The 26937-nt window shown below is 39.5% G+C and overlaps 1 protein-coding gene across 4 annotated transcripts in view; it reads right to left on the bottom strand.

The window, feature by feature from the left end:
• The window catches only part of OSBPL3 (oxysterol binding protein like 3), a gene marked incomplete at its 5' end in the record, with an annotated part of 89270 nt that overhangs the window by 35548 nt on the left and 26785 nt on the right, over positions 1–26937 (bottom strand). Inside the window, 9 exons of one of the 4 annotated variants that reach the window (XM_079711924.1) lie at positions 3510–3603; positions 4451–4585; positions 11577–11684; positions 15024–15154; positions 22319–22475; positions 23539–23631; positions 23832–23935; positions 25773–25896; positions 26485–26652. In XM_079711924.1, coding sequence (XP_079568050.1) covers positions 3510–3603; positions 4451–4585; positions 11577–11684; positions 15024–15154; positions 22319–22475; positions 23539–23631; positions 23832–23935; positions 25773–25896; positions 26485–26652 — 1114 coding nt within the window. The remainder of the gene's footprint in view (positions 1–3509; positions 3604–4450; positions 4586–11576; positions 11685–15023; positions 15155–22318; positions 22476–23538; positions 23632–23831; positions 23936–25772; positions 25897–26484; positions 26653–26937) is intronic. The other 3 variants (XM_079711925.1, XM_079711926.1, XM_079711927.1) reach the window with 3 other exon arrangements.

A 26937-nucleotide genomic window follows, 5' to 3' on the forward strand; every position in this document is an offset into this window, starting at 1 on the left:
CAAGTACGCCATGATACTATTAATCTCAGTTATCCAGATTATGGCTGAAGTCAGAAAATAAAAAGAATTCTGAGCAGCTAAATGAAGTACCAAAAATTATAAGCACCAAAACTCGTGGACTTTATTCATGAGGAGGTCTTCATACTCCTAATCAAAGGCTAGTTCCTCATAGCTTATATGCACTTAGAATAAAACTGGAAACTGGATTGCTATGCCCAGAGCAGGTTACTTTTAAACTCTTTAAACTCTTTTTAAAAGCACTTCAAGTTCTGATAAAAAACTTTTAAAGTCTTTTAAAAAAATCGTTTCCAATTCTGGTAAAACAATTGTGTTTATTATAGGAAAATTATAAAGGAAACAAAAGTCATCCATTATCCCACTACCCAGAAAGAGTAGCCATTTATATTTTGGAGTATTTTCATTTAGTGTTTTCTCCATATAGCTGACAATGTTTGTATAGTTGAATGCTTTGCTTAATCAGTTAACATAAATATTTTTCCATGCTATTCAAAATTCTTCTAAAACATCATTTTTAATGACTGTAAAACAATTCCATGCTATGGATAAGCCATAATTTATTGAATCATTCATCTGTTGTTGGACTTTTAGATTTCTTTCAATGTTTTGCTTAAAAAGTAGTCAATATTCATATTCTTAGAATTTAATTATATCTGATTATTTTCTTAGAATATACAGAAGTGGGAATCATATGATCATACTGCTCTTCAAAAAGGCTGTATCAGTTTCCCATTTATCAGCAAGCATATACTAGTGTCCATGTTCTGAGACCATTCCAGGCTTGTCAGCATTCGTTCTGAATTCTTGGCAAATCGTTAGGTGGACAGCGCTATCTCCTTGTTTTAACCTACATTAAAAAAATTCCTAGTGTGTCTGGAATGCTTTCATGAACACTTCTTCTTTTCTGAATTGTCCGCTTTCCTATTTATATATTAAGACATAATCTTCTGGTTTTGTATTTGTTTTACAATTTAATCCCCATTTGACATTTATCTTTACATTTGGTCTATGCAGTTTTTTTTTGTTTGTTTGTTTTTGTTTTTTTTATGCAGTTTTTTAATGAATGAAACATTTACATCTTAGGTTTTTACACCTATCAATCTTTTCCTTTGTGACAACTTCCATTACCTCATGCTCTGGAATTCTTTTCCCACCCCAACATAGCCTATTTTCAAATGAAATCTTTTGCATTACGTCAACATATGAGAAAGTGGTATTTTATTATAAAGCCAATCACTCTGAATAATGAGGTTGCTTTGATGAACAGGAGAATATGAAAGTGAGGTCATACTTTGAAGTCTCATGTTAGTCTAAGCAACCAATTAAATTCTGAATTTGTTTTAATTGCTCAACACGGGCAAAAATCAAGTAAATAGCTGCAAATGATGACAGTCTTTAAAAACAGCATTCCATGTAATCTCAAAATACTTTATTTGATTACACTAAATTTTGAAAGAATACTATACTACTACTACTAATAATGGCTAATACATACATAGCTTTTACTCTGTGACAGCTTTTCAAGAATTTTACATATATTATCTCATTTATCCTTTGCAACAACCTCTTGAGATAAACAGAATTATTGTCCCCATTTTACAGATGAAGAAACTGAGGCACAGAGAAATTAAGTAACTTGCCCTAGAACACATAACCAGTGAGTGGCAGGGCTGGAGTTAACTGAGGAAATCTGGTCCCTGAATCTATATTCCTAACCACTGAACCTCCACACAGCACCTATCACAGTGACAGATCCTATTATGTGCCTACTGATTTGGGTGTGGGGGGGTTAAATTAATAGGAAACATTCTAAATACCTACCATTTACTAAGGGCTTAGAGAAATTCTAGTGTGGTAATTTATCAAGACCTGGATAAATCCTATTTCCTTCTGTAGGCAATACTGTGTCCTAAGATGTAAAGTTTATTTCTACATACAATCTTTTCAGTAGAGTACTGATGTGCAGAAATCTAATCTTCCAAATACTGCCAAAGAAGAAAGCTAGGTTTGGCCCAGTGTTTGTTCAAGCTAAGAAAATACTGGTCAGTAATCTAGCAAAATGGCTGTGGAATAAGATAGAGAGAACCAGCCTTCACCTCTTATATGCTTTTCCTGGCTGGTGTCAACTCAGCACAGCTGTGGTCTTAGGTTCGGGGACAAGTCCTCTGTTCCCAACTTCCACCTCTGAACCTCTATACCTCTGTTCCTCTTGGCCCCCTCCCTAAGGCCTCAAACAGAAGGAGGACTTCAGCATTTGTTTGTCTTCTTCATCCACAATGAGAGTTCCCATTTAGTATGTGTGTGTGTGTTGTTTGCCAAGGGAATAAGTGATGCCTCCTCATTTCTCTTTCAATTCGCCTCCTTATTTTTCTACAAAAACAAGTAGTGCATGAACTTGCTCCTATATTACTGGTCTTTGCCTTTAAATCACTGGTTCTCAGACTTTTCCACCAAAGGATTAATCTCTCCAGAAACAATTCAAGGAAGATACAGAGCATAATGAGCTTCTGACTTCTAGCAGGTGTGATGCTGAAAGGATACTCTTTCAGAGAACAGTAAATTTACCTGCCTTTTTTGTAGTCCCCTAAAGAGTAGGCTCTTTGACATTCAGATAACAACTCATCATCATCGTATTTCACATACGTACTGAGCTGGCAAGCACTGATACATCAAAAAGGAACTGACATGGTCCTTGTCTTCCATGTAGATATAAAAATATGTGGTGTTCTGGCATAGATAAATCTAGAGACCCCAAGCATGCTGAGTACCAAGACTGGGAGTATTTGATGCTGCAGGACTCATATAGAGACCTGTCCAATGGGCAGATTCTTCTTAAGGATAGGTCACCTTCCTAAACAGGCTTCAGTCTGCTTACTGAATGCCTAAATCAGAGCTGTTTGGAGATAGCAGACATTCCAGGTACCTGCCACGGTTCCAACTAACATTTCCTGGGCATCATTTTCAGTCTTGGGATCAACCAGTAATAAAGGGACATCTCAGGGTACCTTAAGCCCTACCACCACAGGCGGAGCAGTTTGTTACTCTCAAATGTGTTATCTTGAAGAATTGGAAGCTAAATTACCGCTTAGAGCAGACCTTTTACATTATAAGTGCTATTGAATTCCTAAACTATAAAAACCACTAGAAACCTAAAGGAAAAAAGCTATATTCTAATATGTTTGCAGAGAGAATGTTGAACCAAATAAGGAACATCTGTAGTATTAATTTTTGATATTTATATGATAATTGGTATAACCTTACTTTATAAAATAGAAATTTGCACTAGCCAACAAATGTATTTGAATGAATAAATTTTTCACATGTGAGTGCCATGTTCCACCTAGATTATAAAACTTTGAGGGTGGGGACCATGTCTTAAGTTTCTGATGTAGAACTTGCTAAGTTCTCTGTTTGCAGCAGGTACCCTATGTATGCTTACTAGTATTCTGTAAAGATCCAAACACTCAGAGGTCAAGCAATTTAAATCTTACCCAAAGTCTGTCTCTCATTATCTAAATCATTACTGAGATTATCTAAGGAAAGGTTGTCACTTATGTCACTGACATATGAATCATCTTCAGAAATCTATGGGAAAGAAGAAATAATATACATTAGAGTAGACAAGCCAGATTTCATAAAGCCTTTACTTCAAATGATCAAATATTTTAGACCACACATTATAAACCTATAGAAATGATTTTGGATGCTGTTTTCATAAAGGCCCATACACCAGTCTGCCTAGGGGATATTCACAGAAAATATGTTATTAAAATTCTTATACATTCTTGATTCATTCTCACAAGGAAAACACATGTAAACCCCAGATTTTAGTTATTATAAAAATTCTTATTAATTCAGACTGCTTTTTCAGAATTTGTTAGCGTTTGACTAGAAAGAGTTACAAATTGTCTTTTAACTATTTGTGAATAAAAGTATCTTCTATGGAAATTAATAGATAAAAAATATTAGTATTTCTATACCGAAGGGGTAAAATGATCAGTACTCACACTCAGAACATAATTGTAAATTAATTATAACAACCATATTATAATAACTATAATAACCATAATTATAAATTACTATAGAGCAAATTCAATGATGAGAAAATATACAAGGTGTTAACTTCTGACCCTGTAGTGGAAATAATACATTATCAAACAGCTAATAGTCAAAATCATTAACCTATAATTGAAAAAAGGTATAACGAATCAAGTAACAGAAACCAGGATGTGCCCAACACCTACTTTCATAATCTTTTTTCCCTAAGATCTTATATCTTTTTATGCTTTTTGAGGTATGAGTTATAAGAAGATCCTCAGAATGTAATGATAAAAAGGAGACATTGAGTTTAGTGTTTCTAAATATGGGTATTTACTGAACGGGTAAAGCAGCAAGAGATTTGGAGGCACCTAACTGAAAACAGTGGTCAAACCTCATTTTCTGAAGAGCTTGGAGACAACAGAACTTCCTGTGCATCAAAAAACTCTGAAAGAGAGTCAGTGATGGAGAGCCTGCTTTCGTTGGAAAGCTGATGGACCAGAGTTCGATTGTCATCTCTGGAGTTTTCCTATTTGAAACACAAAACCAAAAATGCATATATTTAGAAACAGTCTCAAGAGAAGCAAAATAAACAACTGATTTTGCTGCACAATACACATGGTCACAGGCCCAGGCAAACAAGCAGCTCAAAGCAGAGGGCAGGTTCAAAGTTCAGGAGAAGCAAACCTCACACAAAACACGGTGAAAAGCCTAGGTCTCCCCCAAACGGGCACCTTGTTTACAGGCATTATCACAGCTCAGGCACACACAACAAACCTCAAAGCAAAAAAAGACTGTGCAGGTCAGTTTTTATTCCACTTAAGACGGGAAAAATTCCAACACTCTCTGAATCATATCCTCTTATTCTCTACCACTGCAGGATGTTTCTTTTCATCCTAAAATTTCCTCTGAATTGTACTCAATGCATGTCCTTGCATGGCTGGTTCAGAGCAACACAGCTTTCTTCTGCCTCAATTCTCTCGCAGAGGCCTGTGTGCTGCTCATGAGGCATCCCTTGACAAACAAACAGTGTGTTTCGGTCCAGAAGTGCCCCTAGTGGTAGATCATTCATTATTCATGGATGAATGAGATAAATTCTCTTTGTCTGTCTCTCTCCAAACACACTGGCTGCAAGGGAAGGAAGTCCCCAATCCCCTTTCCACCCTCTCTGCAAACAACACAATAGAATATCGGGATTTTCTCCTCTTGCTGGCCCTCCATCCCTTGAGTCACTGAGTCTGGACTTTTCCTCTGGAAAGGACCTAAATACTTCGGGAATATGTTCTGTATGCTATTTGCAAGTGAAAATTCAATTTAACTCAAGAAATTGAGCAACTGCATTGTGCCAGTCATGGCGGGATAAGATGACGAATAAGACAAGGTTTTTGGCCCGAGTAAGTGGTATAGAGGACACATCCAACACACGTGAGCCCAAGACTATGGAACAGAAAGCACTACAGAAGCGGACAGGAATGAGAGGTTGGTTCTATTAGGGGGGCTTTGGTTGGGGAGGGCTTCACAGAAGAGGTGATGCCTAACTAGACCTTGAGGAACGAGAACATACTGATGACGACATGATTTGATTCCTTTGAATCAGAGAAGACTGTCACCTGAACTTCCTGACAGCTCACATTTCTCACGGGGCTGATAAAGGAGCTGCTTATATATCCTTATGTATTTGATAAATGAGTCGCAGAATAATTTGGGAAACAAAAGTTAACGCATATTATGTCTTTCCCAGAAGTTTTATGAGTTCAGGACACACTCCTCAGCCTCATAAAATGGAGATGCTACAACAGGAGGGCCCCAGCAGATGTTCATAATTAATAAAGGTCAAATGGTCTCTTTATGGAATGTTTACTTCAGGAACACATTTAAATGTGTTTCCCTTTCTCTTCTAGCCAAGGTATTCATTGAAAGATCCTACCCATTTTAATATCCCTACAGCCTTTTGAAAAGCAGGCTTCTTCTCCATGCTAACAAACAAGATAGATCACTTAGGATCTATAAATAAGCATCACATCTGTCACCTTTAAAGGAAAGGTCTCTCTCCTCAAAAGAGGAGACATGGTAATGAATAACTGAGCTCCCTTAATGTTCACTGAAACAACAGAACAGTCCTGTGTCTTTGCTGTGTCAGTGCCACATAAGACTCTAATGATTTATTTACTTGTTCTCCTCATTAATTTATTAATAGTCACTCCGGCTCTTTCTGTATTTCTTCTTCCTAGGCTGATGGGTCAGAAGGATTTCTTGCCTGATCAACACTGAAAATAGCACACCTGGCCCCAGCCCTTTCTGCTGTTCCATTACTCCAGCAACTTCCTATTGATAGTCACCGAAAACTTAACAGGACTGCAGGAGCCTCCAGCCCTCAGCCCAGTGTCCTGCACAGCCCAGGACCTCATGTATTAAAATATTAATCTAGTCAGTTCAATTCAATCATATCCCCTCAAGTTTGTAAGGTATAAGTGGTTGTTTATCTTTTTTTACATTACAAAAAGATAGAGAAAAAGGAGGGAAGGGAACACGCATAATCCCATCACACTAAATCAACCGCTATAGGCATTTTGACACATTTCTCTCCAGTCCTTTTTATACATATAGCTTTGCTTTGTTTTGAAATAATTGTCATCTATCTATCTAATTTTATAAATTTCCTCCAAACAACATTGCACTATAACTTTAGTGACATGGACATATATACACTACCAAATGTAAAATAGACAGCTAGTGGGAAGCAGCCACATAGGACAGGGAGATCAGCTGACCACCTAGAGGGGTGGGATAGGGAGGGTGGGAGGGAGACGAAAGAGGGAGGAGATATGGGGATATATGTATATGTATAGCTGATTCACTTTGTTATAAAGCAGAAACTAACACACCATTGCAAAGCAATTATACTCCAGTAAAGATGTTAAAAAAAAATTAAATTAACACTTGTTCTGAGGATAAAGGTAGTATGTGCTCAAAATAGAAAATACAGAAAGATGTAAATAAAATAAATATCACTTAAAATCCATCACTCAGATATGGCCCCTATTAACCTGTCAGTGTATTTTTTGTATTAAAATATTTGTATATAGATTTTTTTTTTTAGTTTGAAAAACTGGGATCACACTGTACATAGTCTTTATTTAGTCTGCCACATTCACTTAACATTATATTGTGAACTTTTCCCTAGGCTGCTAAAATTTCTCTGAGACAATGAACTTTACTTGATAGATTTACTATATATGCGTGTCACAGAGTAACCATGTCATTTATTGGAAATTAAGAGTGTTTCCAAATTTGTAAAGATGGTGAACACGTTTGCAAATGTGTCTTTGCTCGTATGTCATTATTTCTTAGAATCAGTTCTCAGAAGTAATTATTTAAAATGTTTAAGGCAAAATGTATATTACCTAATTACATCAAGTAAAAGAACCTCTATTTTCTCTATATCTTTACTGCTACAGAATACTATAATTTAGAAATTTTTTTTTACTCTAATTGTTTTAATTTGCATTTCTTCATTAAGAATTAGGTTGAACATTTAAAAAAAAAAAACTAGCTCTATATGTATAAATGAATAGTTGTGTTGTACACCCAAAACTAACATGATATTGTAAATCAACTATACTTCAATTAAAAAAACAAAAAAACTAGTTTTAGAGATGGGGGAGGCTAGGTCAGGATGCATGGGACCTCCCTCTGCATTTCTTTGCACCTTCCTGTGAATTGATAAATATCACAAAATAAGAAGTTAAAAAAAAAAACAATTTGTATTTTGTATTTTTTTGTGAATTGTGGTGTCTTTTTTCCCATTTATTTGTTGAGGACTTAAGTTGCCTGCTCTTACTCATTAATTATTTACATATTAAAAACATTACCACCTATTTAGCATTATCTAAGTCTGCCATTTTCACTGAAAATATTTTTTCCTAGTCTATCATTTGCCTTCTTATTTTTTCAAACACACCATCTTTTTTCCTTTCAAAAAAAAATCCAAATCTAGTCAACGTTTCTTTTGTAATTTTTTCTATTGCTTCCACATTTAGGAAGTCCTGCCTACTCTAGCCATTTGTTAAACATTTAAATCAATATTTTTCAGTTTGAATTTAATTCATTAGTGATTCATTTTAGTGTGCAATGGAAAGATGGATTCATTGATTGATTGATTGACTGATTTTTAATTTTTTGGCTGCGTTTGGTCTTCCTTGCTGCCCACGGGCTTTCTCTAGTTGCAGCAAGCGGGGTCTACTCTTCATTGAGGTGTGTGGGCCTCTCATCGCGGTGGCTTCTCTTGCTGTGGCGCACAGGCTCTAGGCACGCAGGCTTCAGTAGTCGTGGCACGCAGGCTCAGTAGTTGTGGCTCACAGGCTCTAGAGCGCAGGCTCAGTAGTCGTGGAGCACGGGCTTAGTTGCTTCGCAGCATGTGGGATCTTCCCAGACCAGGGCTTGAACCCACGTCCCCTGAATTGGCAGGCGGATTATTAACTACTGCGCCACCAGAGAAGTCCCAATGGAAAGATTTAAACTGCTTTCCAAATTGTTTTTGAGCTGTGCCAGCCTAACTTATTGAAAAATTCATCTCTTTCCCATTGATTTTTCAGCGTCTTCTATCATACATTTATTTCACTCTTTTATATATAAAATGGTGCTATGCCTGAGATAGTTATTCTGTCCCATTCTTACCCCATCACTGCCATATTTTCACAACTGGAGCTTCACCATGTGTTTTATTTTCTGGCTTGACCTGTCTTTCCTCTCCATATAGCAGTATGATGCTGCTGAGAAAACAAGTGTTTGGGACTCATTAGAACTGGACTTAAATCCCAGCTCTACCTCTTACTTGCTGTGTGCCCTAGAGGAAGTTACTTAACCTCTCTGGGCTTTAGCTTCCTTGTCTGTAAAATGAAACTACCATCACCTACCTCATAGAGCTGTGGATAGGATTTTGTGAGACAATGCATTTAAGTGCACATGGAATATAGCAAACGAGCAATTAAAAGAATCAAAAGTCTTGTTTTAGAGTTTTCTTTCAAGTTCTTGCTTGTTTGGTCTCTTAAATGGACTTTAGATTTAGTAGGATATTATCCCCAAAGTCACTTGGCTTTTCATTTGGAATCTAAAATAACATAAAATAATCTAGGTACTCATAACCTGATAATAGTAAATGTTCAGATTCAGAAATTTAAAATAGAAGGACTTGATAGGATATGAGAGTAATTTTTGATAAGAGGGGAGATTTTAGAATCCAAGTAGATTTTAGAACACCAAAGATGGGCAATTTGTGCAGCTAAAAGGTGACAGAAGGGAAGCAAAGAAAGTAAGAGGGCCTAAAAACAGAGTACCCTGGGCTGACCCCAGTGTGGGAACTGTCATTCCCACAGTGTTTGAGGAGCCTGGGAGCTACCCAAGGAAAGGGCATTGGAGTCGAGCTTTCAGGCTCTGGGGCGGCCATTTCCACTCACTCTCTTATTTCCTGAGGGCAACAATGGTTTTTCCCATACTGGGAAAGTCAGCCTTTCCTTTTCACACTCTGAAAAGCAGGATAAAACAGGAAAACAGAAAATCACTGAAAGAGGAACTAGATCAGTGAGACAAGCAAATCATCAATTCAAGAGTCTAGCAGGTTGTTTTGGAAGCTGTGAGCTCGAGGGACGTTATCACTCCTCTTCGAAGACAATGTACAGCATTTAAGCCTTCAGGTGCATTACTTGTGAGATCAATTTAAAAACGTGCATTTTAAAAGACCTGTGATTTTGGTTTCCTTTCCCAAATGCAAATAGCCCCAAGGGTACGCACTGAATATAAATTTACAGAACCATAAATGAAGGGTCAACTTGCCATTTATCTATTTAATGGCTTGTTAAATAAACTAATGTAATTAGGTGATAATTTCAAAGGTAAGTGCTGCCTGGAAGCGGGCACCAAACCCCAAAGAACGCCATGGCGTTTGGCAGCAAGCCACCCTGAGTGACGGCTGGCCTCAGTGACTGAGCCCTGCTACAGCAAACCTGCAGATTCAGAGACAGCCCTCCTGGTAAGCATGTTTCTTTGCCCAGGCCTGAAATGAAGGCTCCTTTAGGTAATGTTTAGGTGCTCAGTCTTGCAGCGGACTCAGTTTGGGTCTGGGCTAAAGGATAGATGTATATGTACAACTGATTCACTTTGCTGTATACCTGAAACTAACACAACATTGTAAACCAACTCTAATAAAAATTTAAAAAATAAATAAGGTGATTGAAAAGATCTCTTGGGGGCAGGGAAGATGTAGAATTTCATGGTCAACCACTGACATGTATCTCAGAAGTAATAAGAGGCCCTCCAGCCCTGCAGAGAGAGGGTACCACCCTCATCAGAAGAGGGTCCCATCAGCTCAGGACGCAGCCTGTGCTTCACGTGAAGGTGGATGCCTGGGCCTTTCAGTCTGATTGATTCCAGCATCTAATCTTCCCGTCGCCCAACACAACAATTTTCCAAGGAGTAAAGGAATTGTGTCAGGGTTTTGTTTTCTTTGAGGACAGAAAAAGGAGGAGGACGAATTAAGATTAAACATTAGAAACTCCTTTAAAAAATTTACAATGCCTGGGCTTCCCTGGTGGCGCAGTGGTTGAGAGTCCGCCTGCCGATGCAGGGGACACAGGTTCGTGCCCTGGTCTGGGAAGATCCCACATGCTGCGGAGCGGCTGGGCCCGTGAGCCATGGCCGCTAAGCCTGCACCTCCGGAGCCTGTGCTCCGCAACGGGAGAGGCCACAGCAGTGAGAGGCCCGCGTACAGCAAAAAAAAAAAAAAAAAAAAAAAAAAAAAATTTACAATGCCCACCTCTTGTACCTGACCTTCCTTTTTTTTTTTTTTTAATGCACTCAGTCTAATACATTTGTTAATTAAAAATTTAGCACAATTGAGGCAGGCATATAAACATAAGAGATTGCTAAAAACAATTTTGACCTTCATTACCCTTTTCTACTGATTTTTTCAAGTAATCCACTTGTATTTTTCTGAACTTTCTCATTTTAAACACAGTCAAAGAATATTTTGGATAAACATCCCAAGTCTTGAGAACAGACATTTTTAACATACTATGAACCGACCAAGACACTCAACTGTAATGGTTCTCCCCCTCTGAGGGTAATCACAGGAAAGGGAGAAGGAAATAGCCACATAGAAATAGGAGAGTGGTTCTCAGAGAGGGAGCAAAAGAAGCTGGCTGGGAACTGGGATGCTATAGGTTGGAGAAAGTGAGGTTTTTTTCAGAAGTAACAGGAGAAAACATTTGTCTCTGTACAGTCCCCACTCCAGTAATATCAAGAGAAAAGGGTGATCCTTAGGAGGAAAATGGGGTAAAGAAATACAAAGGGAGGAAGAGTTCCAGGGGGAAAAAGCAGTTTAGAAATGCAGCTAGCAGCATACTTTCAAGGAAGCCTTGGGAATCCTCAGCCGCCCACAGTGAGGGGAGCACCACTCCCAGGGGCAGCAGGGAGGCCTGCGGGGACAAGGCACGGCGACATCACCAGACGAGAACCTTACCCACCTCTGCCAGACAATCACCCGACTTGGTAGCAACTGGGCGGTCGAGGAGCAGAGACTCAGCATGGATTCTGCATAAGCGTTCTTTAAGATCTGTGTTTTGTGCTAGGGCCTGGAACACGTTAAAAATAGTGGGGCTCCGTTAATAAATGGATGTTTCAGAAAAGCACAGCAGCGGGCCCAGTGTGGCGGAGCCCTTGGGGGCATTTCCTTGACTATTTTTCTTGAATGTTATCCAACAGGATACTCCTGAGATGCCTGGCAGATACAAGATATTAAACACTGGAAACGGAGGCCCTTCTCGAATCTCATTTCCAGGGATGGAAGTGGGGTTAGTAAGGCTTTCCTTTCAGTGGAGAAGGAAATCACAAACACCTACAGCTCTTATTACTCGAGGTTTCTCGGCCCCTCCTCCTTCCCAGCTGCCTTTAGACTCTGACTAGCTTCCTCTAAAGATCCCAAGCTTCTCTCTCTCATCTTCAATAAAAATGCTGCTCTTACCCCTTACGATTGGACATATTTTAATGTTATTTAATTATCACACTAGTTGCATTGGATCTTAGGAAGTGTGCTGAGAAGATTTTGTGGAGGATTAATTTTACTGTTTTACAATATAGGTATTGATTGCTTTATATTCATTCTTCATAACTAAGATAATTAAAAAAAAAAAGAGCTTACTTACCTGGGTAAGGGCTAAGGACCAGGGCCCTGGGAAGGGGGCTGTGAGATGTGACCTCATGTCAGCCCACCCAGATCTCTTATTTCTCCCTGGACAGGTGTGATTCCCTAGCCCATCCTCCCAACTAAGAAAGTAAAAGAAGGTGTTTCTTTCATGCTGGTATCCCCTATGACCAACTGTTCTCCAAATGATCTGTTTTTAGAAAGGAACAACTTCACCTGATTCACCCACACACACTCCCACAGTCAGCTCCCCAGGTGCTTGTACACAGATCCATCCTGTCTGTCTGTCTTCCTGACACTCTTCTGAGAAGCTCAGAGCCTTTCCCACCCATCAGGGCCCACAGGGTCTAGCTGCTGAGAGCATAGAATGATGTCTATATTTAACCCACTGCCTAGATCTCAAACAAGAATTTTGGCTTTATTTTTTAGTACCCACAGATGGAAAGGGTTACCAGGAAATTCTCAAGGGTCATTTAGGAAACACTGAGTAGATGTTTCTTAAATCACACAACTACATCTAATAACCTCTACCAGGCACTCACTTTGGCCAATATGTTGCTGGTGTCTTAGTGTAAGCGGCTAGAATCTATACCACTGGCTAGAATTCCATATGGTCTGAAAAATGTGCTATTTTAGTAGCTTCTCTTTCCTTTGTAAGCCACAGGCAGAAGAAAGAAAAATACAAAGATTGCACATACGGCACAAACGTATTCATTCTGATGGCCCTGAGATAACTCTAAAATTCTTATTTTTAAAAAACAAGTCTTGAATCTAATCAGGAATCCAAGACAAAAAGGAAAGTATCATTCTGTTTTATCTTAAGTTTCCAAAATCCTTACCATGGATGAGGGAGAACTCCTTAAGAGAAGGTAATGACTCTGGACTAGGATACCATGACCAGGTGGGTCTCATGGCCTCTCCCAGACCAGCAGATTAACAAAATGAGGCCAGACCTCCACAGGAGGAGGGCAGGGGACAGGAAGACGACAGTGAAAAGGACTTTGGGGCGCCCATCAGAGGTACCTTCTAAGTGCACTAAAGGCCACCCTACTGGGGACAATAAGAAATGCTTTTACCACTAAAAAATAAACTTAAAAAAAAAAAAACAAAGACCACCTGCTTCCTTCAAACCAAAGCAGCACCCAGTGTGTGGCTGGCTGTCCATTACAATCCAAAAGGGGCGTTTCTATCTCTGGGTCTACAACATTAAGACTCTAAACATGGAGTAAATTTATGTTATTTTTTATTTCTTTCAAAGATAACATACTGGAAATATTCAACTGAGCGAATATTCCGTAAGTATCTTACAATGACAGTATGTACCACTGGTAATGTATTTACCATTAACGTTACAACAAAAGCATTGCTTTACTTTTCTCAGTAATATGATGAGTAGAAAACACGGGTGGGTATTTTCTAGTTCTCTCACTGCCTGAATTGGCTTCTGAAAACAAAATCCTAAAATTCATCTCCCCTACCTGACCCTACATAGAAAGTTCAGTATTGCTTCAGATGATAGATGGTAATTTCACATGTGTGCACACACTCTCTCCCTTTTCACAATAAGTGTTCCACATACAAGCAAAGAGTAGGAGCAGATAAGTATGTTCTTTTAAAAGTTCTCCAGATTTCTGATAGATACAGAGATAATAGCCAGACATTGTCAGCTATTCAAAACAGAGTTCTAGGATATTGCACTTCAATGGAGTCCAGCTCTTCTGAGGAATAAACGGGAATCGATGAAAAAAAAGGAGAGAGAGTGAATGACAGGACGGCTTACTGAAAAACGTTTGAGGCTTGGCAGTGATTTTTCTGTTGTTATGAAGGCACAATAGATTGCCTGACACTCCTTAGGACATCTCTTTGTGCCCATGGGGGGAGCAGGTGGGAGCTGAATGTTTGTACTATCAGATCAAATCACTTTTCTGTCTTTGAAAGAGACGTGGTATAAACAGGTAGATAGGATCAATGCTGGGCAGCAGAGAAGAGTGTGAATTCAAAATTTCACTCTGTTGCCTGTACCTGTCAATTTGGAAAGTCAGTCTAAGCTTGTGAAGTCTTAGGTATGGAAATCTGCAAACTGTCAGACTTTGTAAGCATTAACAAACAAATGTCAAGACAAACATATAATGGGAGCTTCCCTGGTGGCACAGTGGTTAAGAATCCGCCTGCCAATGAAGGGGAGATGGGTTCAAGTCCTGGTCAGGGAAGATCCCACATGCCGAAGAGCAACTAAGCCCTGTGCCACAACTGCTGAGCCTGTGCTCTAGAGCCCGCAAGCCACAACTACTGAAGCTCGTGCGCCTAGAGCCCATGCTCCGCAACAAGAGAAGCCACCGCAATGGGAAGCCCGCGCACCGCAACAAAGAGTAGCCCCCGCTTGCCGCAACTGGAGAGAAGCCCGCGCGCAGCAACAAAGACCCAATGCAGCCAAAAATAAATAAATAAATTTAAAACAAAAACATATAACAAAAGCTTTACAGAAACAGAAGACTCAAGATAAATAGGAGGAAACCAAACAGAGTATCTAATGCTCAGTGAAATACTAGCTACTAAGATTTCGAGTAGGCTCAGCTTTGGTGTTTAGAATAAGCAGATCTGATGAAAGGTTAGAATGTAATTTGGATAATGTGTTTGGTTTTCTCATGAATTTTCAACACAACCTTGGAAATCATGAATTTTCAACATAACCATGGCAATGGAAAATATAAAATGTTCATGAGCCTGGACACACTGTCAGACATTTCCATGACACAGACGTGTAACTTACAGATGACAGGGCGTGCTTCAGACCAAGGACCTGGGCAGAGGAGGAGACGGAGACATCCTGTTCCATCAGCTGCTTCAGTTTCTCTCTCTCCGTTAATATGGTATCAAAAGCTGACCTTAAAGTGAAGTAGACTATAAAGATATAATCATTATAAAAAGGAATAAAAGAAGAGTCATAATTAAAAACAAGATATATAGAGATGTATTTCTTATAAAAGAACTTAGAAAAGTAACAGCCATGAATATTTTGCGTCCAGCAAATGTGCACCTAATTGACTTAAAAAAAATACATCTGAAATGTAATACCAAGAGTGAACCCTAATGTAAACCATGGACTCAGGGTGATAATGATGTTTCAATGTAGGTTTATTGATGGTTAACAAATGGACCACTCTGGTGGGATGTTGATAGTGGGGGAGGTTATGTATGTATGTATGGGGGAGCGGGTATGGGAACACTATACTTCTTGCTCAATTTGCTATGAACCTAAAACTACTCTAAAGAATAAGGTCTATTAAAAATTTGAAAATCACACATATTTGTCAATTCCAAAGTCCCTATCCACTATAAAATTCCATGATTTTATGACCTGTCACCAAGATATTTTGACACTTGAAAGGACTATACTTCTCAATTATCAACATTTAGTTTTGTTTGTATCTCCAAAGACTGGAAATGTTTGAAAACAGAACTTATTGGTTGTCAGAAGGAAAACGGTAACGATGCAGAGGAGAAACTAGAGAGCACCTTAACTAGGTGTCCAAAATTAATCACTAGTGAGAGTCAGATGGACTTCGTGTACCTTGGGACTTTGTGTGATACCCTGAAAAAGACACACTATTGTTTTTGTGGTACACAAGCCAGAGATAGGCCATTTGAATCTGCTCAGGAGGAAACATCAGACAACCCCAAAATGAGGACCATCCTATTTTTTCAAATTGGCCTGTATTCTTCAAAAGTGTCAACTCCATCAGAGAGAAAGACAGACTCAGGAACTGTTCCTAGTTATAGGAGACTAAAGAGGCATGATAACTAAATGCACTCTATGACCACAGACTAGAGCCTGTACTGAAGGGGAAAAGAGCTATTAAGGGATGTTATTTGGATAATTGACAACATTTGAATATGGAAGGCAGAATAGGTAAAAGTACTGTTTCAATGCTAAAATTCCTGAATTTCACAACTAAACTGTGGTTAAGTAACAGAATACCCCTATTCTTAGGAAATATACACTATAGCATAAAGGCATAAAAAAAGACATGATGTTTGATTCCTATTCTCACATGGATGAGAAAAAATAAATGCACACACATCTGCATGTGTGTATATACATATTATGTCCATCTGTGTGTGTGTGTGTGTGTGTGTGTGTCTGTAGAAAGAAAGAGATAAATGCAGCACAATATTAAAAATGGTGAATTTGGATAAAAGACATATGAGAGTTCTTTGTATTATTCTTGCAACTTGTCTATAAGTTTAAAATTATTTCCAAAAAGGTGTTACCTACCCTCTTCCTTGTTAGTCCTTCCAGCTGCCTGACCCAGAATTCCCCACCTCTCAACGTGGCATTCCACAACTGGTTCACTTTAGTGAGTGTTCAGGTACAATGAGAGCTCAGTGTTACTAGGCACTCAGATGCCTGAACTGAAGTTTTAAAAACCGTTATTAGGTGCAGCAAAACATTCACCAAGTTTCGATCACATAATGTACAAGTTGCCTCCTAGGGATAAGGCAATTGTCATCTGAATTATGGATCATGGAAATCACGTGTGAATATTTCCAATCTCCTTTATTCTATTTTGTTTTAGAAAGGCAGGAAGAAGGAAGAGGCTGAGACATACTTCTCCTCCAATGGCCTGGCATAATACTGAACTGCCTGGCGCTGCACTTTTTGAGGTATTGTTACTCCAGAGTGGCCGATTCAGTATCACAGAAACTAAATATGCACGACTGAATTACTCCCTTCATTCCACAGCCACGCAGACAACTGAACCTCTCTCAATAGGCTGTCCCTAAATTGTCTGAGGTTGTGGTGTTAAGCCATAGACTTAGAGCATCTTCACAAAATCACAGGACAAATAAGCCATTTGTTTAAATGCACACACAAATGATGGTGCTTCTGTTGACAGAAGACAGGGGTCAAGGGTCAATAGGTACTGAATTTTCTAATAGTGTCTATGGAACATGCTTAGCTCTTTGATTTAAACAATTCAATTGAGCACAATAACAGGCAGCACAACAGAGCCACCAATAGTGTGAGTTCCCACATCAGCCCTGGATTCTTCCCAGCTCCATCACTTACTCACTGCAGGACTTCGGACAGGTATATTATGCACCTGGACCCCAGTTTCCTCACTTGTAAATAGGGATAATAATAGCATTTACTTCATAAGATTGTTATGGGGATTAAATCAGATAATGTAGGTAAAGCACTTAACCCAATGCATCGCATATAATAAATAATAAATGCTACTGCAATAATAATAGTGGTGGTAATGAAAGAAACATACGAGGCTGAAAGTGGTGATGACTGCAGTCTTTTGAAATATGGGCAGCAGTTTTAGGATACTTGAGTCTCTTGCTGGAACATCATTTATAAATAAATGCACAGGGTAGAAGTTCTATGATGGAGAGATTGACCAGAATCTACTGAGCAGTAGAAGCAGTGGAAGCTCTCACCCAGAAAGCAACAAGCCCTGCAGTTAACTCACTCACTGCATTTTAGGTCCTTTTAGATAGGCACCCCTACCCCTTGCTACTCCACAGGATACCCATGCCCATCTGAGTGGGTCCCTGGGGGAACACCTCGTCACTGTCATTTTTTGGTAAGTTTACTTAGTATCTTACTACAATTCTTTTCTTAATTGAGGTATAACTGACATACATTATACTGGTTTCAGGTATACAACATAATGATCCAATACTTGTATACATTTAGAAGTGAACACCACAATAAGTATAGTTAACATCTGTCACTTTACATAGTTACAAAAAAAATTTTTTTCATTGTCACGTTTATTGCTCTAAATTAAACAGATATGGCACTCAGCTGGCTGCCACTTTACCAAATCAATTCCCTTGGCTTTCAGATGGCCTGCAGTAAAGCAAGGCATTCAATCAAACTAGAAGATTACTATTACTATTTGTAAATGAAGATTTCTCTCACTGCAAAGATTTTCCACAGGTTGCAGGAGATGTATCCCTAAAACCTCACTGTTCTCCCTTCCAAGGCAGAACGTGAATATCCGCTTCTATCTGGAGTACCCTGACCCCAGTCCTATACTAGTCCTTGCTTTCCCATCCTAAATCTGCTCACCAAATATGGTAATTTTTGCTTGTATTACTAATAGAACACTCTCTCACAAAATCTCCTTGTAACAAGAAGCAGCAGCATGATTTCTGTTCAGTGGAAAACAATTAATCATAGAAAACAATTACAGAATTTGAGAGGCCGAAGAGTCAGGACAACTATTTTAGGACATTTAACAAATGAGGCAACTGAGGCCCAGAGAAGTTAATCAATGAGGTGAAAGTCCCACAGCTAGTCATAACACAGGTGGCCTAGTTGAATGCAAGTTTTCTGACTTAGCTTGTATAAAGGGTTAGGTCCAAAAAGCCTTATTATTTACAATGTTTGCTGACATATGTTTCCAGGAACTTTAGTTCCAGAGTGATAATAGCTGACAGCATTTTGGGGACAAGGGAGGAGATTTTTCCCTAACAACGTTGAAAATTTGAAAATCATTAAGTTCAACAAAGCTAACAGGCTTCTCTCCTGCAGAACTTCTCAGGGCCTTTAATATTTACTGCTTCTTGTGTAAATGCAAAGCAGACTACAGTCAGCAGTATTTTCCAAACATTTTCAATCATGGAATTCTTCTGTTTTTTAAAGTGTTATATGGGCAAAGTGATCCATGAAATACATTTTGGGATAGGTAAAAGCCAATATATGTAAGGCAAATTACTTATAGCTTTTAAACTTTAGTACATTTTGTTCTCTGTTTGTTTATATGTATGTCAACATAGACACAAAGCCAGACACATGAACCAATGAGAATTAGTTCAATGATACACCATAAAAATCAAATTTATAGTCTAAAATATACAACAAAGACTTTTTAGGATGGGTGTATATTAGTTGCCTACCATTTGATCCAACTTCTATGAGACAGGGAGGGAGAATTCAGATGCGTTTAACAAGCTGAAGAAAAAGTAGGTAATATAAGACTATTTACAACAACGGTGGAATTCTTGCCTTGAGCTCAGCTGCTCTGAAGTCATGGTCAATAGATTAGTGATGCAGTTAAGAAAGTACAATAAAAACTGTCAGTAACAAAATGAGGCTTACAAAGGAAGAAAAGTCAAGATGCTTCAAAAGTTTGAATGGAAGTGAGAAAGCAGGCAAGGTCACAGGACACAGGGAGAACCTGTGAACTGTCTTCATTTCCTGAGGCCTCTGAATTACAGCCTCTGTCAAAGGGACTCCCCGAGATCTTTCAGTCTCTGCAAGTATGCTCTAAAACCACAGGAATGAAACCAAGCTTGTTGGGCTCCCTGTGGAATTCACTGTTCTGTTCGCAAGCCTGTGGGGCATGGGCTATAGTTGAATAGGTGTTCCTGGACTTTTCTCGGAGCACAAATCTTGACCTAGTCTAGGTATGTGGCAGCCCTGCAGCCAGCTGGTTTTCACAAAGCCCAAAAGACAGAACAGCTGGCTGAGGCCCATTATAAACCTTGCACAATGTCAGGCCCTCTGCAGGAGGACAGGATCAGGGGATCAACTCAATATAGCAAACTCTGTCCTTGTGAGGAAGCAGCTTCTTCAAGGCAGGTAAAATCAGGATAGTTCCCTTCTGCAGGGAGGCACTATCTTCTCATTTTTAAAAAGACAGTGCATATTATTAAAAAGTAATGGCACTGTATAGGAATTTCCTCCCACGAAACCTAAAATGAAACAACCTAATTACAAGTGGTCCTTTAATACTAGGGAGCCACACTGGGGTGTGTGAAGATCTTTAAAGGGGTGGGGCAGGTAATTCTTCCCATTTTACAGATAAGTTGTACTGCCAAACATGGACAAGGTTCTAACCGTCACTTGGACAAGAGTTTGAGGTAAGAATCTGTAGAGAGCATAAAATGGTTTCCTCATAACCAACGTGTTTTATTTTAAGTTGGTAGGGTAAGGGAAAAGAGCCAAAGGAATCAGTGATGTAAAGGAAGAAAAATACAGGGTGACGAGAGAAAAGCAAAATAGGAAACGTCTTCTCTCCTCCCACTTCAAGTACTGCCCTCCCATTTAAAAAATGTTAACTCATTTTATCCTTTAAAAAATGATACATCTATGATACTTTTTTTAAAAAAGCAGAATAAGTACTCCCAGTCTCCATCACTAAAATGCTGGTTTGTATCCTCTCAGACTTTTTTAATATACCTATATATGCCAGATTTATATAGTTTATTTTTTCCAAAAAAAAAATGGGATCATACCTTATGTTTTTTGCTCAATATGTTGTGTCAATCTTCCAATACCTATAAAAAATAAAAATAACCCTGGCTACCCCATCTGTGAGGGCAGTGAGACAGCAGGTGAGGAGCACAGACTCTGGGGTCAGGCAGGTTAGAATTCAAGTCTCAGGTTGGCTACTTTCTACCATGTGACCCTCACAAAGTTCTTTGGCTTCTCTAAGCCTCAGGTTTCTCACGTGTGCACAGAAAAGAGGTTACAGTCATACACACTCTGTGGGTTGCTGCTAGAATTCAATGAAATACTGCATGTTAAGTGCTTATTAGCAAATACCTGACATGACACTGTGTTCGATATAAGGTAGATATTATTATTGTAGCTGTTGAGTATTCTAGTATATGATTACATTGCATTTTAAAAATCCAATCCCTCTACTGTCAGGCATTTAGGTTATTTCTAATTTTGTTTTTAAACTTTCTATTGTGAAATTTTTATAGACTCACAGAAGTTACAAGAACAGTACAGAGAAGCCCTGGGTGCCCTACATCCAGTTTCCCATGGTGGTAACATCTTACATAACTCTGGTACAACATCAAACCTGGGAAATTAACATTGGTATAACCTACAGCTCTTATTCAGATTTCACCGGTTTGACAAGCTCTCACTTGTGAATATGTGTACACGTATGGTGGTCAATGCAATTTTACTGTATGTCTAGATTCGTGGATCCACCACTAGAATCAGGATATAGAGCTTTCCATCACTACCAGGATTCCTCTTACTAACCCTTTATAATCATACTTGCCCTCCTCCTTGTCCCTGACCCCTGGCAGCCACTAATCATTTCTCCATCTCTATGCTTGTATCACTACAAAAGTGTTAATAAGTTCAATCATACACTATGACACCTTTTGAGATTGGCTATTTTAGGTCAACATGATGCCCTTGAGATCCCCTCCACTGTGGCGTGTATCCACAGTTCATTCCTTTTTATTGCTGAGTAGTGTTCCACTGCATGGATGTACCACCTTTTGTTTAACCATTCATCTGCTGAAGGACATTTGGGTTGTTCCAGTCTTTGGTTGATACAAATAAACCTGCTCTGAACAGTTGTGTATAGGATTTTCTGTGGACTTAAGTTTACATTTCTCTGGGATAAATGCCCAGGAATGTGAATGTTGGGTTGTATGGTAAGTACATGTTCGGTTTTATATAAAACTGCCAAACTCTTGTCCAGAGTGGCTGTACCATCTTGCATTGCCACCAGCAATGGATGAGAGATCCAGTTTCTCTGGATCCTTACCAGCTGTCAGTTTTTTAAAAAAATTTAGCTATTCTAATAGGTGCATGGTAATGTCTCACTATGCTTTTGATTTGCATCTTCCTAATGATGGTGAAAATCTATTTCTAATTTTTGATATGATAAACAATGCTATGATGGATATCTTTGTTTGGATAATTTTTAAATTAATTCCTGTGAATGAATCCTTCAAAGTGGAATTGCTAGATAGGCAGACTTTTTAAAAACTTGAAACATGATGTCACATGCCCTCCAGAGAAGTACCAATTTACACTCTCATCAGCAGCATATAAATTGCTCAGCCTTTAAAGTATACTTAAGGCTCTCACCTTCTCCCCTACAGAGTTAAAAAGAAACTTCTGGCCAATACACTCTGTACTACCAGGGAAATAAAATAAAAATTAGATTGTCTGAAATCCTAATAGAGCAGAAAACGAACCAACTAAGATTCCCCTCTCCAAGGACATCCCACATTCGGACGAACATTTAACATTTTCATCAAACACGTTAGGAAGAAAGAAAACTCATTTACCTTTATGGGCAATATGACACAGATCTTCTTGCATTTTAGAAAACTCTGATGAGGTTTCAGAGCCATCGGAATAATTTTTTTCTTCTCCAAAATCTAGTGTTGACAAATTAGGATTGGAGGAATGCAGTCTTACTGAGCCAGAAAAAGGTTTTGGGACCTGAAGTGACACCAAAGGGAGATATTTCTTTTTAGATACGAATTGCTTAGAATATTTACTTGTTTCTAGGACTGGAAAGTACTAAGAACATTCTATAGAAAAGTCTTTCTATTGAGTGATAACTTATATGAAAACTCAGGAAAACACTTGTCACAGAAACTTTCACTGGCTTCTTGCAAAATAAAAATGGGTGAGAAATCACATTTTCCTTTGGAGGTGATCACAGCATTAAAGCTACAGGTTGAAAATGATAGCTAAAGCAGTTGGGCTGTTTCTCGTTTATATTCATTTCCTTTCTCCTGGCAATAATCACCCAGCATCTAGGTTGCTAATAGTTAATGGGGTAGATTTAAAAATGTTTTCTTTACTTGCACCTGGTGCTTTTTACGAAACAAACCTCCTTCTCACATGTTTATATACAAATCACTCTTTGCTTTCAAAGTATTTAAGTTCAACCCATAAAGTGCTTTGAACCAGAGTTATTAATATATGAGTATAACAGTTTCTGTAAGTTTCTGATTTATTTTGACCCTGACAATGCTGCAATTTAATATGCAATGGCTGAGCTGCAAATCGTGGCTTCTGGCTTAGCCGCGCATTGGGAAAAGTCAGCGGCTAGCGTTATGCAGTGAACTTCTGATGGGGGATTGGAAGGTTGGAGACAAGAGGCAAGAGAGAGTCTGTACAATGTCCTGCTCCCAGAGACTCCAGCCAGTGGGCTCAGAAGGATGGTGAATCCACTGAGTTGCAGCAGAAGAGGTGAGTCAGAGCACACGACCACAGCAGCCACAAATCAACGCACACACCGAAGCAGGGAAGAGAGCACACAGGCTAAGCATTAAAGAAGGGGAAACCAAAACCCTTTACCCAATATTCATTACATGCTTATTCTAGTATTCAGAAAATCTTCCAGAAAATCTAAGTGACTGAATTCCTCTCTCTGCACAGGGTATTTGAGAGAATAACTACAGAATATTCACTTGTCTATTCTTCTCTTTGAGTCCAAGGAGTCCCCAGCATATGTCCATGAGGAAACCAGCCCGTGGAGGGAAGCAAGGGTTACCTGAAGCGTTCCTTTAGCGTCTTTGCCAACAGCTCTGGACCGCCATCTCCTATGTGATCTTTTTTCCTTTTTGGGACTTTCAAAAGCTCCACCCTTTGTTTCAAAACAGGAAAGAGAGCACAGACAGTAAGGTCTACCAAACCAATAGGGAAAGACACACCAAAGCGACCACCTCCATCCCCTTGAATCTGGCTGAAGCAACCAACAAGACAACTTCCCTGTTAGTGAAAGGCTGGGAGGAGAGAGGAAAGCGGAAGAGTGCCAGAATGAAACAGAAGAGGGATCTGGCTAACCTGGGTGACATTGATAGCTGGAGCCGAATATGTCCGATGCAGGACGTCCATACTTTGCAGGAGCTGGCTCATCTCCACCAGGCAGGCATGACAGTGTGCCAGGTCTGTGGGAGAAAAGCAAGAGGATGAGTCAAACACAGTTATCTTGCATTCAAGCTTCCCTATGCTAGTGCCAGCTACTTTTCTCATTTATCTCTATTTGCTTTTACATCTCATAAGGATAGGAAACTTCACTTCCCTTCTTACAGGAGAGGCAGTAGACCATTGTGGTTAAGGGCATACATCTGGAGAACCACGCTGCCGCAGTTTGAATGTACTTTACGAACTGTGAATCTTGGGCAAATTACATAACTTCTCTGTCTCAGTTTCCTCATCTGGAAAACGGGGGTAATTATATACCTATCTCACAGGATAATTGAGTTAAAAATGAGGTGATGTAGAGTACTTTTAGAGTACCCGGCATATGGTAAGCACTAAATAAATCAGTCTTCACCATCATCATCATCATTATCATCATCATCATTATCATCATCATCATCACCGTCACCATCATAATCACCACCACCATCATTGTTACTTCTAATCTTTCAGGAACAGGCTGTCACTATCCGATTGTAAGGACCCAACACAACTTAAATGAATGAAATTAAAATGAAGGGTGTATTGGTCTCTAAGGATAACGTTGTCAATCATGGACCTGCAAGAGGACCACGATGGTCCTCCACAGATTGACCTGAGAGGACCTACGAGCATCCTCAGTCCAGTTCCTGGGTCACTAACTCAAAAGCTAGTCCTCAAGGTGTTGTTCACTGGATGACGGTGGCTGTTTCTCCTGAGAAATCAAGGTCCAAAAGCCTAAAGACGGTGGCTCTCAAACTTTGGTATCATCAGAATCACCTGGAGAACTTGTTAAATCAGATTGCTGGGCTCCATCCCCCAGTTTCTGATTCAGTCTATCTGAGTTGAAGCTGAGAATTCGTATTTCTAATAGGTTCCCAGGCCAAGCCAATGCTGCTGGTCCAGGGAAAACACTTCAGGGAGTACTGTCCCAAAATGTCACTCAGTGAAGCTCATATTTATTGGGAGGGCAACACTTATATAGCTCCAGGTGTGATAATATCTGCATTCAACAGGCAAAAATGCAATTTTCAGGCATCTTTCTCTGATAGTGGTTCTCAATTGTGGCTACACTTTAAAAATCAACTGGTGAAATTTTAAAAATCACCTATGTCCAAGTCCCATCTCCAGGCAATTAAATTAGAACACCCCCAATCCCACTGGTGACTTTTTTTTTTAGTTCCTTGGGTGATTTTTAGCTAATTAAGGTTGAGAACACAGAGCTTCCATACGGTAAGCATTCTCAACCCTGGCTCCTTATCAGAATCACTTGAGGAACTGTGGGAAAACTAGTGATGCCAGGGCCCCATCCCACACTAATTTAAAAAGATTCTTTGGGACAGGGGCCTGGGCATGCGTATCCTGCATTTTAAAAGCTCTCTTGGCGATTCTAACATGCAGCCAGGGTAGAGAACACCCGTTTGGTGGGGATCTCCATTTGGTTCACCCACCCACCTCTGGAACCGTGATTTAAATTCTTGGATGTGCATCAGATGCATTTTTGGCACTTAAAAAAATATAGCGAACTGTGCAGACCCCATCCCTGGATTCTGTGATTTAGTAGGCCATGTGGAAATCAGGCATCGGTGCTTAAAGAACAGAAAAGGAAACCTGTCTTCACGCACACCCAGGGGAAGACATAAAACTCTAAAGGAAAGTGCCTTTTGTTGATCACGAGTACAGACTTCATAAGCAAAATATGACAGGGAATGTAGACCAGTGAAGGGGGAGGATACAAATTCATCTGGGGTCTGAATACCAAACCAGTGTAATCTAAGGGCAGAGGTTTTGACAGAAAGAAGCAGAGGTTTCGAGTCACTCTACCTTTAGAGCATTTTTCCATGTCCTCTGAAGACTGTAACCATAATGGAACTCGAGTCTCACCACCACAAGAAAATGATAAACTGCTTCCGGTTTGAAATGAATTCTGCTTTGATATACTGCTATGCTGTTCCACAGATGACAAAAGCACATTGTAAATGAAAACAGAGCTCGGTGGGAACACTTTAGGGTAAAGGATAATAAAGTGGGCTCGTAGCTAATGGAAGCCATCTGCCCATAATAAGGAAGAAGCTTCTAGCAAAGCACTCCCCTGGAGACCCTGAGACCTCCAGCTGTTACCCGCGTGGCCATACCATGCTACGGGCCCCTGATTTCTCTTCTGTCAAATGATAACCACACTGAAATCATGGCACAAATGTTGGGAAAGATTTTGCAATTCTGTATGACTATAAGTGCACCTCTTGCATGTTACAACCAGAAAGCCAACTGAAGTCAAACTGGTCAAGAGAAAGCTGGAGCTTTCAGGGATATTAAATCCCTCTGTACATGCTGTTCTCCAGTTACACTCTCAGCATTAATAGGTGCCCTTCTGGCCCTCGTTCTGACTGAGTGGACACACAGACTAATGAAATCCCAGCTCAAGCTTACCCTGTTCCTCCCCACAAAACCTTCCTTCCTCAGACACGGCCCCCGAGAGCAGACTCCACCCCCACAAAGCCACCTTCCTTCAGATTCATTATCGGCAAATCATTACCTTACTACTGGAAATGGTGTCCAAGACCCCAGAACCAGAGTCTGTGCCAGCAGATCCTGGGAAAAAGTGATTAACTTCGTGTGGAAACATGGCGATTTCATTCTGACGATACATTCTGTGGTGGCGAAGTTTGGATACCCACTCATCAAAGGCTTCCTCTGACTTTACCTAGATTATGTTGGGTTGAAAGGAGACGAGAATGTCAGTCACTCTAAGGAACAATTAGTCAGCACATTGAGGTCACTCCTAGCACCTCTTCATGCTGTCATGTGCAGAAATGTGGAAATACCAGTTTATTGACTTCATCTACATTTATGTAGTCCATGGAACAAGCTGGAGAAGGAGATAGAGAGTAAAAATGGTCTTCATAAACTCTACATTTAGGCATTCTATGAAAGACTCCAATTGTTATGTTATTATTAGGAAATATTAAAGAACAAATAAGCTGAAATT

The sequence above is a fragment of the Hyperoodon ampullatus genome (genome assembly GCF_949752795.1).
Source record: "Hyperoodon ampullatus genome assembly, chromosome: 9".
Lineage (NCBI taxonomy): Eukaryota > Metazoa > Chordata > Mammalia > Artiodactyla > Ziphiidae > Hyperoodon > Hyperoodon ampullatus.